Raw genomic sequence first — 15689 nt, 5'->3', positions numbered from 1 at the left:
TTCCCAGCCCACTGTGACACTGGCACTGTCACCAGGGCTGGGAGGTCCCCAGGGGTGATCTGTGCCCTCTGCCACTGCCGGGGTTCCCTGTGGGACCCCTCCCTTGCAGGAACACACCAATGGCACAGCAGGGGCTGCAAAAAGGACACGGTTTATTTGCAGATTTAAACCCAAAAACACTCCCTGGGGTTTGGGGGCGCGCTCCTGGCCAGCAGGAAAAGGAGGACAGGCACTGCTGCCCTCCCTCCAGTCAAACCAGTGACGCTTTTGGCTGCCCCCAGGGCTTTGGGCAGGGCTAAAACCAAACACATCCTGCTCACCCTCCTTCTCCACGGGGGCTGCCAACACCTCCCAGCTGCTCCCGCGGGCTCCTGAGCACCCCAGGGCGCTGTCCCAGCCCTGTCGCAGGGCAGGAGGGGCTGGCAGCCCTCAGAGGCTGCTGGAGCCCACGGAGTCGAGGCTGTCGATGAACTCCTCCAGCTGCTGCAGGTGGTGCAGGCGGCCCTGGCGCAGGTTGGCCCTGAGCGCCACCCCCAGCGCCGCCTCCATCGAGGGCTCCTGGTGCAGCAGCATCGTGGCCACCACGGCGACGCTCAGGCTGAACTGCTGGTACGACTGCAGGGCCGCGGGGTCAGCGCCCCAAAACCAGCACCAAAACACCCCGATTTTAGCCCAAACACCCACAAATACCATCCAAACCGTTGCAGGGCAGGGCCACGGGGTCAGCACCCCAAAACCAGCATCAAAATACCCCTATTTTAGCCCAAACACCCCCAAATACCATCCAAACCCCTGCAAATCCCTGCAGGGCAGGGCCACGGGGTCAGCACCCCAAACCCAGCACCAAAACACCCTGCTTTTAGCCCAAACACCCACAAATATCATCCCAACCCCTGCAGGGCAGGGCCGCGGGGTCAGCGCCCCAAACCAGCACCAAAACACCCCTATTTTAGCCCAAACACCCCCAAATATCAACCAAAGCCCTGCAAACCCCTGCCAACTCGTGCAAGGCAGGGCCGCAGGGTCAGCACCCCAAAACCAGCACCAAAACACCCTTATTTTAGCCCACAAACCCCCAAATATCATCCAAACCCCTGCAGGGCAGGGCCATGGGCTCAGCACCCCAAAACCAGCACCAAATGGTGATATTTGTGGGTTTGTGGGCTGCTTTTAGCCCAAATATATCACCCAAACCCCTGCAAATCCCTGCAGGGCAGGGCCACAGGGTCAGCACACCAAAACCAGCACCAAACCACCCTGATTTTAGCCCACAAACCCATAAACATCATCCAAACCCCTGCAAACCCACAGCAAGCTCCCCAAAACACCAAATTCACACCTTCACCACCCAGCATTGCTCGCAAAGCTCCTCAGGTGAGATTTCCCCATCCTGGAGCTGCCCCCAGACCCTCAGGGCACGGCCACAGGGTCAGCACACCAAAACCAGCACCAAACCACCCCTATTTTAGCCCACAAACCCCTGCAAACCCACAGCACCTCCCACAGCAAGCTCCCCAAAACACCAAATTCACACCCCAGCATTGCTCCCAAAGCTCCTCAGGTGCGATCCCCCCATCCTGGAGCTGCCCCCAGACTCTCAGGGCAGGGCCATGGGCTCAGCACCCCAAAACCAGCACCAAACCACCCCTATCTTAACCCACAAACCCACAAACATAATCTAAACCCCTGCAAACCCACAGCAAGCTCCCCAAAACACCAAATTCACCCCCCCAGCATTGCTCCCAAAGCTCCTCAGGTGTGATCCCCCCATCCTGGAGCTGCCCCCAGCCCCTCAGGTGCCCCCCAGGACTCACCAGCTCGATCTTGGCCTTCCTCCTGAGCACAGCAGCAGAGCGGGAATCGATTCCAGCTGGGAATGGCGAGGGGGGCTCTGAGCTGAGCTGCTGCTGGCCACACACAGCCTGCCAGGGGGAAAGGCAAAGGGTGAGCCCCCATTTGTGCAGCAGGATGAAATCAGCTCAGATTTCACCTGACGGTGGAAATCAGCAGTGGAGAGAGGATCGGGAGAGCCCTGAGAGCAGCAGTGACACAAAAACCCCAAGGAAAGCTCAGAGGAGAAAGGGACTGAGCCACACTGGTCAGTCACCAGCCCAGGAGTGGTCACCCCGTGGAAGGAGCCACTGGTTTGTTGTGGAGAGCTTTGCAGACAGTTAGCCAGCTGAGAAAGGTCACATAATGCCATTAGTTAAGCTTGAAAGAGACAAGTGTAAGAGTCAGTGGTCAGCGTCCAGTAAAAAGCAAAACCACTGTGCCCTTAGTGCAACAGTAAGATAGGAAAGAACATCTTTAGCAAGAATACGAAAAAAAAAATTCAATAAAATATCCACAAAAATACAAAAGTAAGCGTAGTTACCTAATAAATAACTAGCCAATAGTGAGCTCGCCTTTACAATATGCATACAATTCATTAACACTAATACAATAAAGTTCAAAATTTACTAATCACTCGTATTACGTGCCAACAGTTTGTCACTGCTTTGTCACCCCTCCCTTGGGTGCCACCTCACTCCCCCTCTTTGCCCCAGCTTCTCTCCCTCATTAGCAGTAATTAAGCTGCTCTGGAGGGTTCTCCTTGGCTTCCTCAGAGCTCCATTCCAGGGTTGTTCACACTCTGCTGTCACGCTGTTGTGTGACACTGGATTTGTGTTGTGGGTTTAAGGGGTTTGGATGATATTTGGGGGTTTGTGGGCTAAAATAGGGGTATTTTGGTGCTGCTTTTGGGGTGCTGACCCTGTGCCCTGCCCTGAGGGTCTGGGGGCAGCTCCAGGGTGGGGGGATCTCACCTGAGGAGCTTTGGGAACAATGCTGGATGGTGAATTTGGTGTTTGGGGGAGCGTGCAGTGGGAGGTACTGTGGGTTTGCAGGGGTTTGTGGGCTAAAATCGAGGTAGTTTGGTGCTGGTTTTGGGGTGCTGACCCTGTACCCTGCCCTGCAGGTCTGGGAGCAGCTCCAGGATGGGGGGATCTCACCTGAAGAGCTTTGGGAGCCATGCTGAGTGGTGAGGGTGTGAATTTGGCGTTTTGGGGGGCTTGCAGGGGTTTGGATGATATTTGTGGGTTTGTGGGCTAAAATAGAGGTGGTTTGGGGCTGGTTTTGGGGTGCTGACCCTTTGCCTGCTCCAGGATGGGGGGATCTCACCTGAGGAGCTTTGGGAGCCATGCTGGGTGGTGAATTTGGTGTTCTGGGGAGCTTGCTGTGGGTTTGCATGGGCTCAGAGGATGTATGTAGGTTTGTGGGCTAAAAGCAGGGGCTGTGTGGTGCTGCTTTTGGGGTGCTGTCCCCATGGTCGTGCCCTGCAGGGGTTTGGATGATGTTTGTGGGTTAAAATCGGGGTGTTTTGGTGCTGCTTTTGGGGTTCTGACCCTGTGGCCGTGCTCTGTGGGTCTGGCAGCAGCTCCACACGCTGCTGTGACACTGTTGTCACACCCCTGAGCCTCGGCTTCCTGCCCTGGCTGCTTTCCAGGGCCGACACGGGCTGTGCCTGCAGACAAAGCCACCCCCAAACCCCACATCCTGCAGCCACAGGGATCCCCCTGGGTCCTGGCAGTGTCCCCAAGCCCGGGGGGACACTGGGGGGCACGCAGAGCCCGTACCAGGTTGGTGGCCCCAGCGCCAGGCGGGCTCTGGGGCGCTGTGCAGGCCTCTGGTGGGGTGCAGGCCGGGCTGGGCCGGGCTCTGCGCTCTGCTGCAGGTCCTGGAGGAAGCTGAGGGCTCTCAGGAGGCTGAAGGCTCTGCAGAGGCTGAGGGACAGAGAGTGGCTGTGCTGGGACACGGCGACAGCGCTGTCCCCCATTGGGATGGGGACACGGAGCTGCCCCACGCCCCAAACTCACCCCAGCCTGGGCAGCTCGTGCCTCAGTTTCCCCAGCGGCACAGGAAGGAGGGCTGAGCTCTGCCGCCCCACAGCAGCTGCACCCCAGGATTTCCCTCCTGGCAGGGTCTGCAGGGGCTGCCGGGCTCCGGGGAGGGGACCCGTGACCGCTGCCAGCCTTGGGGACACTGCACGGCTCCACCTGCGCGTCACAAACAGCCAAATTCGGGAAATTATTGCTGTTAGAAACGGGAATTGCTGGTGAGTCCTAACAGCTTCCAGACAGAAGGCGAATTTGCAATGGCTTTTGTGGGCTGAGTAACTGAAAATGTGCACAAAGCAAGGCTGGCACGGGAGATAACAAAAGGCAGAACCAAGATAGCAGAGGCAGAGAACAAAACGAGAATGCCAGGGATCAAGTGGCATCAGGAGAAAACCAGGGGAGGGTCCTGGATGGACCCTCAGACCCTGCAGCAACCCAGGGTGGAGCTGTGGCAAACTTGCCCTGAGAATGTGCCAAGAAATTTGAGGAAGTTTTGCAATTGCAGCAGCACAAAGAACTGAAAAGTGTGCGTGTGTGCCTCTGGCTGCAGCACTGCCACTGCTGCTTTACTGATTTAATAAAAAATACTTATTTATAAATAAATAAAAATATACTTATTTATAAATAAATAAATATAGACTTACTTATAAATAAATACTTATTTATAAATAAATAAAAATACTTATTTATAAATAAATAAATATAGACTTACTTATAAATAAATAGATATTTATAAATAAATAAATAGTTATTTATAAATAAATAGTTATTTATGAATAAATATATATTTGTTTATAAATAAATATGCGCTTATTTATAAATGAATATTTATTTAATAAGTAATATAATGAACAATACTTTTTTCTAAATGAATAATAATAAATAAATTCCTATTTAGTAAGTAAATAAATAATAAATAATAAAAATTAAATCCTTAAATAATCAATATTTAATAATAAATAGATAACATAAGTAATAAATAAATACTTATTTATTATCACTAATTAAAGTCTTAAATTTCAGAGTGGGATTAGTTGCTCCCACACTGTGCAGGGGCATTGTGGAATCCACAGTGAGGGGATCAGAGGGTTTGGGAAAGGGGCTGTGCCTCCCTGCAGGCTGTGCTTTAGGGTGGGAATAGCAAATAGAAAAAATAGAAAAAATAATAGAAAAAAATAGAAAAATACTAGAAAAATACTAGAAAATAGGAAAAACAATAGAGAAAAACAGGGAAAATAATACAAAATATAGAAAAAACAGAAAAAAATAGAAAAAAAGAGAGAAAAAATAATAGAAAAAAAAATAGAAACCATCCCCAGGGGAAGCTGTGTGCTGCTGGTGGGGAGGGTTTGGGGAGCCTGGAGCTGGTCCTGTGTCCCTCCCCAGCAGTCCCGTACCTCACGGTGCTCCTGGATCTCAGGATTCCTGGAGGTCTCCTCAGGAGGGGCTGGATCTGCTCCTGGAGCACAGGGATCCTGACCCTGGCTGCCCACGGGGCTCTGCCCAGCTGCCAGCTCCACCTGGGGACAGGAAATGGGGTGGGATGGGGTGGGATGGGATCCATGGGGTGGGATGGGATCTATGGGGTGGGATGGGATCAAGGGGATGGGATGGGATGGGATCAATGGGATAGGATCCATGGGGTGGGATGAGATGAGATCAATGGGATGGGATGGGATGGGATGGGATGGGATGGGATGGGATGGGATGGGATGGGATGGGATGGGATGGGATGGGATGGGATCAATGGGATGGGATGGGATCCATGGGGTGGGAATGAGATGGGATCAATGGGATGGGATGAGATGAGATGGGATGGGATCAATGGGATAGGATCCATGGGGTGGGATGAGATGAGATGGGATCAATGGGATGGGATCAATGGGGTGGGATGGGATGGGATCAATGGGATAGGATGGAATGGGATCCATGGGATAGGATCCATTGGATGGGATGAGATGAGATCAATGGGATGGGATAGGATGGGATCAATGGGATGGGATCTATGGGATCCATGGGATGGGATGAGATGAAATGGGATGGGATCCATGGGGTAGGATCAATGGGATGGGATCAATGGGATGGGATCCATGGGATGGGATGGGATGAACAGGACACTTAAAACCCACAGGAAACACTGCGAAAAGCCTGGAAAACCTCCACACCTGGCAAAAAGTGATGTGGAGAGGGGAAGGGCTGGATCAGACAGGAGGGAGACGCCCCAGCAGCCACGGACAGCCCTGAGCCAGGCAGCTCCAGGCTGGGAGCACCCCTGGGATGGGGAAATCTCCTACCTGCAGCTCTGCAGCACCAGGATCAGCACCTGGATCAGCAGCCGGGCTCTCCAGAGGGCTCCTGGCCGGGCTGGGGGGCTCCAGAACATCCCCAGTCCCCGCTGGCACATCCTGCAGGGAACCAGCACAGCGTGCCGGGCTCGGGGTGAGCACAGCCCTGCTGCGGGATGGGGTGGGACAGGTAAAACCCCTCACCTGCGGCTGCTCCTGCCTCTCTGCAGCCCCCGGGGGCGGCTCCGGGCGCTGGGGAGGCTCCGGGGGCTGCGGCTCCTTCGTGGCCCCGGGCTGGCTCCTCCTGGACGGGGCAGGACAGGAGGGCTTGGAGCGCGGCTTGTGCCCTGCAGGGTGGGAAACAGCGGCGGAAACTCCTCAGGCTGGCCCGGGAGAGGATGGGGAGCAGCGAGGAGCCGGCCTGGGGGCAGCACAGACCTCGGGAGGGTCGGGGACACCACGCCCGGGGCACCACGAGCAGCTGCCGGGGGCGGCTCCGTCGTGTCCCAGCCGGGTGGTGGCTCCAGGGCGGGCGGTGCTGGTGGAAATTCCCTGGATTCCTGCAGGAATTTCGGGAATTTCTTTGGATTTCTTCAGGGATTCCTCCAGCCAGCCCCAGCGTGGGGAGGGGGGCTGGCTTGGGAGGGGTCTCTGTGCGATGCCAACAGGCAGGGACAGCCGTGCTGGTGTCACTCGTTGTCACCCACCCTGCAGGGCCGGACGGGGGGCAGGGCTGGCACCGCTCCTCCTTGGGGTACTCAGGCCAGGGGTCAGGAGGTAGATCCTGCAGGGAAAAACTGGGATTAAGGAATGGGACAGGATGCCCACACGCTGTCCTTGTCACCAGAGCAGTGAGTGTCCCCTGCCCCCTGTCACCACTGCGGTGCCACCACGGCCAGGTGCCACCAGCCCTCACCTGGTACCAGCACTCTCCAAAGGCACCCTCAGCTCCTGGCACGGCTGCTCTGTCACGCCAGGGCGGTGGCAGGGGACACTCGGGGGGTGCCCACCTCCTGTCCTGCTCCTCCTCATTCCAATGGACGTCCCCAGGGCCAGGGAAGGCTCTGGGGCTGGGCTGCAAAGGGAACGGCCACGGTGAGGACGCTCAACATGGGAATTTTGGGATTTTTTTTTCCAATGAGCCCACTGGGATTTTTGGGATTTTTTCCCCACAAACCCACTGGGATTTTTGTGATTTCTTGCTGCTCCCCCTCCCCGTTGTGACCCTCAGCTCTTTGTGCCTCTCCTGCTCGCTGCTTTGGGGGCTGTGGGTAAATCCCTCCCTGCAGCAGCAGGATGCAATTAGGGGTGAACCAGCTCAGATTTCACCTGGCTGTTAAAATCAGAAACAGTGGAGGGGGAGGATCAGGCTGCCAGCAGTGCTGGAGAGCCCTGAGAGCAGCAGCGACTCAAAAATCCCAAAATGAAACCCCACGAGGATGTGAAACCCCGAGAGCAAACGGCACTGGCAGGGAACAGGGGCAGATGTTTCCTGGGAGGAACCAGAGCGCAGCAATTTGATTTTTTTTAAGGAGAAATGCTCCACAAACTCCCCAACATCCGTCATTTCATGCTGCAAAAGCTGAACTCCACTTTTGAACAGGTGATGCCGAATTTTGCCCCAAAAGGCGAGAATAACTACCTAAGAGTCAAATAGGCAGGAGGTATTTTATTGCGACGTGTCGGAGAAATCACAAAAGGGATTTCTGAGTATCCCGTAACAAAGCAGGCCTTTTATACAGTTTTGGATGCAGGGTTACATCATATCGCATACGTAATCATGTCTTTGCATGCATATTCATAAGGGGCGTGGTGTAGGCGGAGCGTGGGCGGGGACATCTCTTTTGAGGATCATCTTGGTGGTCGTTCCGGTGCCTTCATCGTGGGCGGGGGTCTCCTGATGAGTCTCCCTCCTTAAACTTTGAACTCCCATCCTAATATGGCCAATTCCCGGTGTGCTTGGCTTGGTCCCCATGGCTTGGCAAGGCTCTTAGGGTCAGTTTGACACTGTTGGCTCTGAACATGCTCAGCTCATCAATTCCCCTATCCCTATCTCTCTTTCCTGTTTGCCCTGCTTACCAAACTTCCAACAGAAGAATCCACCAGGATTGCTTTCGGGATTAATGAGTAACCTGGCGCACAGCACCATCAGCAATTCCAGAATGTGGATGGGGCGAACCCCCTTGAATCATAACGTGAGACCACCCGCCGGTGATGTGGGATGTGGCTCCAAATTTAGGGGTCGCGTCAGTAGCTAACCGTGGGATGGGATAGGACTGTGTAGGATTGATTTTCAGTTTGTGGCGCTGCCTAAGCATTTTGATCAATAATGCCCTATAAGTACCACTGAAAACAAAATTATGTTCTTGTGCAGTAGCAAGGTACATAGGTGGCAAAATGCTGATTGGAAAGGCAGTTTGGGGCTCCACAGGGGAATTTCCATGGAGTGAGTGTGGATTCGTTTATGGAGCCCTTCGGGGTCACTCCTGGAGTGAGCCAAAGAGATTTGTGTGGGTCCGGCTGCGCAACACAATCTGAACTGTAATTGCTAATTAATTTTGAAAATATTGATTTAATTAGCAGTGCCCTGGTGTAACCATTGTGATAAATGAATGTGATTCGGGCTAACAATTGTAAACATATTGTATTTGTAAATATATATATATATATATATATATATATAATATAGTATATATTATATACAATATACTATATACTATATACTGTATACTATATACTATATACTATATGCTATATACTATATATATTATGTACTATATACTATAGTATAGTAATATATAATGTATAATATATAATATATTATAAATATTATATATAATGTATAATATATTATATAATATATAATACATTATATATATTATATATTGTATATTATACATTATACATTATATATTATATATAACATGTATTATACAATATCATATATAATAAATAATAAAAATCTGTTGTAATTGTAAATATCTTGATATTTTAGAAAATATTAGTTAAAAAGTGAAGCCCCAAAACAGATAACCTTCAAGAAACAATGAGTTAAAACATGGAATGTGAAGCATTTAAAGAAAGCATAGCATTTAAGAAACACATAGAGCAATAAATCGGCTAAAGCGTGGAACATAATGACAAGAAAGAGAGATAGGGATAGGGGAATTGATGAGCTGAGCATGTTCGGAGCCAACAATGTCAAACTGACCCCAAGAGCCTTGCCAAGCCATGGGGACCAAGCCAAGTACACCGGGAATTGGCCATATTAGGATAGGAGTTCAAAGTTTAAGGAGGAAGACTCATCAGGAGACCCCTGCCCACGATGAAGGCAACCGGAACGACCAAGATATATATTTAGGATAGATATATCATCAGAAATGTCAATCTTCACAAAATATCATAAAAAAGTTTATAAACAACCCAATATCAATTTCTGATGGAATGATCTACTTAGCCTTAACTGTAGTGTGACCACAAAAAATAGTACTGCTCAGAAAGCCTCTTGGCAGACCTATGCTTTTACTGTAATTTTCAGATGCATTTTTTCTTTTTATTTCTGCTGTATTTAAAAGTTTATCATATATAACTTCCCCTAAAGATGGTATTTTCCAGTTCTGCTTTACTTCAAGTGTGAGAACAGTAAAAGCAGTAGAAAACCTCAGAAAAATTAATTGTTTTTAACTTTGCAGCATTTTTCTTTTCTCAACTTCTCGTAAGGAAATACAAAGTCTGACACTTCAATGTTTATCTTTTGCATATAAATGCCAGGCAAACCAATATGCAAGTTGAAACGCCAAGTGAAAAGTGTTTAAAATAAGAACTGTCTGACTGCTTTTGTTAGAACATACATGCTTAACCTATCACTAACAAAATATAGTACCACCTATGGAAATACCATCTATGAAAATTCTTTGGAACGACCACCAAGATGATCCTCAAAAGAGAAGTCTCCGCCCACGCTCCGCCTACACCACGCCCCTCATGAATATGCATGAAAAGACATGATTATGTATGTGATATGATGTAACCCTGCACCCAAAACTGTATAAAAGGCCTGCTTTGTTACGGGATACTGAGAAATCCCTTTTGTGATTTCTCCGACGCGTCGCAATAAAATACCTCCTGCCTATTTGACTCAAGCTGAGTCTCTTAGGCAGTTATTCTCGCCTTTTGGGGCAAAATTCGGCATCAAAAGTACCAGAGGAAAAGGACATGTAATTAGTGCCACAAAACAGATGTTTTCAGATGTTCATGAGAAAATAGGATACAGGATGTAGTTTGAGATAAGTAACATCCCAAAATAGAACAGACCTTGGCATAATTAAGGAATCAGCCTTGAAATCACTGCCAAATTCACTCTGTACATGCTTACTTGGTTGTATTAATTTTATATAAAATTGCTGCTCAATTAAAACTGCTGCTAAGTTCTGATTTTGTGGTTTAATAAATTAGACGTACAGGACCTCATTCATAACACCAATCCCCACTGCACTGCAGATTAGTGATAATAAATAAAAAAAATTAAATAACAATATTTTTATAATAAAATATTGTATAATATTTTTATAATAAAATATATTTTATAATAAAAATAAATTTTTAATAAATAAAAATAAATAATTTATTTATTTCCATGGATGGCCAGGTGGAGGTCCTGGCCATCCATGGAAAGAAATAAATGATTTGTTTTTATATATAGGTGTATATATATATGTGTGTGTGTGTATATATATATATATATATACATATATATATATATATATATACACACACCTATATATATATATGTATATACATATATATGTGTATATATATGTATATATATATATGTACATATATATATGTATATATATGTACATATATATACATGTATATATATACACCTATATATATTAAAAAAATTTTAATATAGGTATATATATATAAATTTATTTTTATATTTAGGTATATATATATAAATACATATATATATATAAATACATTTACATAGGTATATTACATATACCCGTGTAAATATATTTATTTTGCCATTCTTAATCCTGGGGTGGGGGGTGCACCTGTGAAATCCTTTAGATTTCTGCTGGATCCCAACATTTCCAGACTCCTTTTGGGAATTTAGAAAGCCCCAAACTCCTGTCTGTGTTTGGGGGACCACGAGTGGATGCAGACATGTCCAGAATGGTTTTGGGGATGGCATTTGGTGACTTGGCCGGGTCTCCCTGACAAAGTGTCACCATCCTTGGGACATCTCCCCCCGGTTCTGTCCCTTACCAGGCCCCTCCTGCACCGGCGTCCCCTGGGCTGCTGCTCCCATGGTGGCCCATTCCAGGGTGGTTCATCCCATGGTGGTTCATCCCGTGGTGGCCCGTCCCGTGGTGGTTCATGCCATGGTGGCCCATCCCGTGGTGGCCCGTCCCGTGGTGGTCCGTCCCGTGGTGGCCCATCCCGTGGTGGCCCGTCCCGTGGTGGCTTGTCCCGTGGTGGCTTGTCCCATGGTGGCTTGTCCCAGGGTGGTTCATCCCATGGTGGTTCATGCCATGGTGGCCCATCCCGTGGTGGTTCATGCCATGGTGGCCCATCCCGTGGTGGCCCGTCCCGTGGTGGCTTGTCCCATGGTGGCTTGTCCCAGGGTGGTTCATCCCGTGGTGGCCCATCCCGTGGTGGCTTGTCCCAGGGTGGTTCATCCCATGGTGGCTTGTCCCAGGCGGCCTGAGGGCCATCAGGGGGACACGGCCACGGTCCATCCCACCATGGAGCAGGCTGGGGAGAGATCAGAGCCCTGAGAGCCCCAGGAGCAGGCAGGGATGGGGAGCCCTGGGAGAGCCCACATCATCCAGGGCTCCTCCCCAGCCTGGTGTTCTCCTGGCTCCTCAGCATCCCCAGGGGTGGAGATTGGGCAGGGGGAACCCAGGGTGGCTCCAGGGCGATGCTGGGCTCCCACCCCAACCCAGGGGAGCCCCAGGAGAGCTACAGGGGAGCAGCAGAAGAGCTCCAGGAGAGCTCCAACCCAGGGGAGCTTCAGGAAATCTCCAGGACAACCCCAACCCAGGAGAGCTCCAACCCAGGGGAGCTCCAACCCAGGAGAGCTCCAACCCAGCTCCAGGAGAGCCCCAACCCAGGAGAGCTCCAAGAGAGCCCCAACCCAGGAGAGCTTTAGGAGAGCTCCAACCCAGGAGAGCCCCAGCCCAGGGGAGCCCCAGGAGAGCCGCAGAAGAGCTCTAGGAGAGCCTCAACCCAGGAGAGCTTCAGGAAAGCTCCAGGACAACCCCAACCCAGGAGAGCTCCAACCCAGGGGAGCTCCAGGAGAGCTCCAACCCAGGGGAGCTCCAACCCAGGGGAGCTCCAGGAGATCCTCAACCCAGGAAAGCTCCAGGAAAGCCCCAACCCAGGAGAGCTCCAACCCAAGGGAGCCCCAATCCAGCTCCAGGAGAGCCTCAACCCAGGAGAGCCCCAGGAAAGCTCCAGGAGAGCCCCAACCCAGGAGAGCTCCAGGAGAGCCCCAAACCAGGAGAGCTCCAACGCAGGGGAGCCCCAACCCAGGAGAGTCCCGGGAGAGCCCCGGAAGATCCCCAAGAGAGCTTTCCCAGGAGATCCCTCCTCCCAGGCGCACGTACCTCCCTGGGGAAGCTCCTCCTGCAGCCCTGTGGGTGGAACATCCTGGCCGAGGGCGCCGGGAGCTGCGGGATCCGCTGCAAGGCAGGGAGAGGCCGGCTCAGCACGGCCCCCGGGGACGTCACTGCCGCCTTGGGGACGCTGCCAGCCAGCCAGGTGCCACCCGTGCTGCTGCCGCTGCTGCCAGCCCCGCGACACCTCCGGGGACACCGGTATGGACACCGAGACCCGGGGGTGACACGGGGCTGGCAGTGCCCTGGCACCCCCTGTGCCCGCCCCAGGCTCTGTTTGTCCCTGCCACGTGTCCCTGCCAACCGCACGGGTCACCCCGTGATGTCCCCAAGGGATCCGGGTGTTGGGACACGGGGGCTTGGGTGAGCCCCCCACCGAATCAATCAAACCCCATTTTTGTCCTTAAATTGAGGGGTGGCAGCACTGGAGCATGGAGGGGTTGGAGAGCCCTGCACCCCAATCCTGAATCCCAATCCTTCCCTGCACCCCAATCCTGAATCCCCACCTCTGCACCCCAATCGTGCTTCCTCGAATCCCAATCCTTTCCTGCATCCCAATCATGAATCCCAATCCTACACCTTTGCACCCTAATCCTGACTCCAAATCCTTCCCTGCACCCCAACCCTGCTTCCCAATCCTTCCCTGCACCCTAATCCTGAATCCCAATCCTTCCCTGCACCCCAATCCTGTATCCCAATCCTTCCCTGCACCCCAATCCTGCTTCCCAATCCTTCCCTGCACCCCAACCCTGCTTCCCTGAATCCCAATCCTTCCCTGCACCCCAATCCTGCTTCCCAATCCTTCCCTGCACCCCAACCCTGCTTCCCAATCCTTCCCTGCATCCCAGTCCCGCAGCCCCGCACCCCAATCCTCCCGGCCCGCACCCCGCTCTCGTTCCACACCAATATCCAGCGGGAGCGGATCCCTCCCGAGGAGCGCTCCCCGAGCTCTCGGTCCCTCCCCCAGGAGTTTCCCTTCCTCTTCCCGCCCCGCTCCCGCCGCTGATTCCGCCCCCGAGCACAGCCCGGGCAGCGCCGCTTCCCTGATCCCGCCCCGAGGATCCGAATTCCTCCGGGAATCTCGGGGTGGGAGAAAAGACCCGCAAACTGCACCCCCAGGGCGTGGAATATCCATGGAGAGGGGATCCTGCACCCCCAGGGCGTGGAATATCCATGGAAGAGGGGATCCTGCACCCCCAGGGTGTGGAATATCCATGGAAAAGGGGATCCTGCACCCCCAGGGTGTGGAATATCCATGGAGAGGGGATCCTGCATCCCCAGGGTGTGGAATATCCATGGAAGAGGGGATCCTGCACCCCCAGGGCGTGGAATATCCATGGAGAGGGGATCCTGCACCCCCAGGGTGTGGAATATCCATGGAGAGCGGATCCTGCACCCCCAGAGTGTGGAATATCCATGGAGAGGGGATCCTGCACCCCCAGAGTGTGGAATATCCATGGTAAAGGGGATCCTGCACCCCCAGGGTGTGGAATATCCATGGAGAAGGGATACTGCACCCCCAGAGTGTGGAATATCCATGGAAAAGGGGATCCTGCACCCCCAGGGTGTGGAATATCCATGGAAAAGGGGATCCTGCACCCCCAGGGCGTGGAATATCCATGGAAGAGGGGATCCTGCACCCCCAGGGTGTGGAATAACCAAGGAAAAGGGGATCCTGCACCCCCAGAGTGTGGAATATCCATGGAGAGGGGATCCCGGGGTATGGAATATCCATGGAGAGGGGATCCTGCACCCCCAGAGTGTGGAATATCCATGGAGAGGGGATCCTGCACCCCCAGGGCGGGGAATATCCAAAGAAAAGGGGATCCTGTACCCCCAGGGTGTGGAATATCCATGGAAGAGGGGATCCCGGGGTATGGAATATCCATGGTAAAGGGGATCCTGAACCCCCAGGGTATGGAATATCCATGGAGAGCGGATCCTGCACCCCCAGGGTGTGGAATATCCATGGAGAGGGGATCCTGCACCCCCAGGGTGTGGAATATCCATGGAAGAGGGGATCCTGCACCCCCAGAGTGTGGAATATCCATGGAAAAGGGGCTCCTGGGGTATGAAATATCCATGGAAAAGGGGATCCTGCACCCCCAGGCCATGAATATCCATGGAAAAGGGGCTCCTGGGTATGGAATATCCATGGAAAAGGGGCTCCTGGGGTCCCTCGGGGCACGAACGCCCCCAGCTCCAGCACCAACCGCTCGGTGCCCGCGCTGCTCCCGGGCTTGTCCCGGGACACTTCGGGGAGCGGGACCCCCCCATTCCCGGGGAGCAGGAGCAGAACCGAGGAGGGAACAAAGCAGGGCTGGGGAGTTTGGAGAGCCCTGGCAGGACGGGGCTCCACGGCACCCACCTTCGCTGCCATGCCGGCGCCGCTGCTGTCACCTCCCGGCGCGTCCGTCTGTCCGTCCGTCACCTCGTGGCCCTGCAGGAGGGTCTCCCAAAGCCGCTGCCCACCCAGCCCGGCGCCTCCCGGCTCTCCTCCCCCCTATCCCGCGGCATTCCCGCCGGGAAAGGCGCTCCCGGGCCCGCGGGGCCGGTTCCAGGCGCCGCCATCCCGCCCTGCCCCGAGGATTCCTGCGTTTATCACCTTGCCCGGAACGGCCCCGGCGGCCGCGGGGGCTTTGCCTGGGACGCGCTGATAAGGAACTGGTCGGAACTGGTCGGAACTGGTCGGGCCGGCCATGCGGATGGCTGCGTGCACACGGCCTGGCCTTCCAGCAACGTGCGAGGTGTTATAAATTAGAAGCTCGGCTAGGCAAATGTTCAAGCAGCAATCAATTTATTCATTAATAAATCATCAATCAATTTATTAATTAATAAAGTATGAGCAATACAGTGCTGGGTGCAGTGGGGGTGCAGTGATAGTTGAGGCTCACAGGTATTTA

The 15689-nt window shown here is 52.5% G+C and overlaps 1 protein-coding gene across 7 annotated transcripts; it reads right to left on the bottom strand.

Moving 5' to 3' along the window:
- Window positions 1-135: 135 nt before the first annotated feature.
- LOC106630211 (uncharacterized) lies at window positions 136-15573 on the bottom strand. Of its 7 annotated transcripts, XM_074528047.1 has the most exons (14): window positions 15392-15573; window positions 15155-15226; window positions 12778-12852; window positions 11435-11923; window positions 7077-7235; window positions 6868-6944; window positions 6599-6720; window positions 6365-6507; window positions 6170-6280; window positions 5273-5395; window positions 3855-4034; window positions 3615-3761; window positions 1815-1922; window positions 136-615 (listed from the first exon to the last, which is right to left on the bottom strand). In XM_074528047.1, the coding sequence occupies exons 1-14, from the start codon at window positions 15485-15487 to the stop codon at window positions 430-432; spliced, it is 2088 nt and encodes a 695-aa protein (XP_074384148.1). In that variant the 5' UTR covers window positions 15488-15573; the 3' UTR covers window positions 136-429. The 7 variants fall into 7 exon arrangements, with proteins under 7 accessions (XP_074384148.1, XP_074384149.1, XP_074384144.1 ...); XM_074528048.1 differs by having other exon boundaries at window positions 3855-4071; window positions 15155-15441; XM_074528043.1 differs by lacking the exons at window positions 15155-15226; window positions 15392-15573 and adding an exon at window positions 13690-14076.
- Between the last annotated feature and the right edge of the window lie 116 nt (window positions 15574-15689).

This window comes from Zonotrichia albicollis, chromosome 28 (genome assembly GCF_047830755.1).
Source record: "Zonotrichia albicollis isolate bZonAlb1 chromosome 28, bZonAlb1.hap1, whole genome shotgun sequence".
Classification (NCBI taxonomy): Eukaryota; Metazoa; Chordata; class Aves; order Passeriformes; family Passerellidae; genus Zonotrichia; species Zonotrichia albicollis.
The sequence above is the reverse complement of the archived record's forward strand: the minus strand, read 5'-3'. Positions and strand labels throughout refer to the sequence as shown.

Coding starts and splice junctions, on each gene's coding strand:
- LOC106630211 (XM_074528043.1), bottom strand. CDS start 14,061: ATGCAGGATCCCCTCTCCATGGATATTCCACACCCTGGGGGTGCAGGA. Junction 5,396..6,169: donor CTGGTGCTGCAGAGCTGCAG/GTAGGAGATTTC, acceptor TCCTGTCCCCAG/GTGGAGCTGGCAGCTGGGCA. Junction 616..1,814: donor GGAAGGCCAAGATCGAGCTG/GTGAGTCCTGGG, acceptor GCGGCCCTGCAG/TCGTACCAGCAGTTCAGCCT.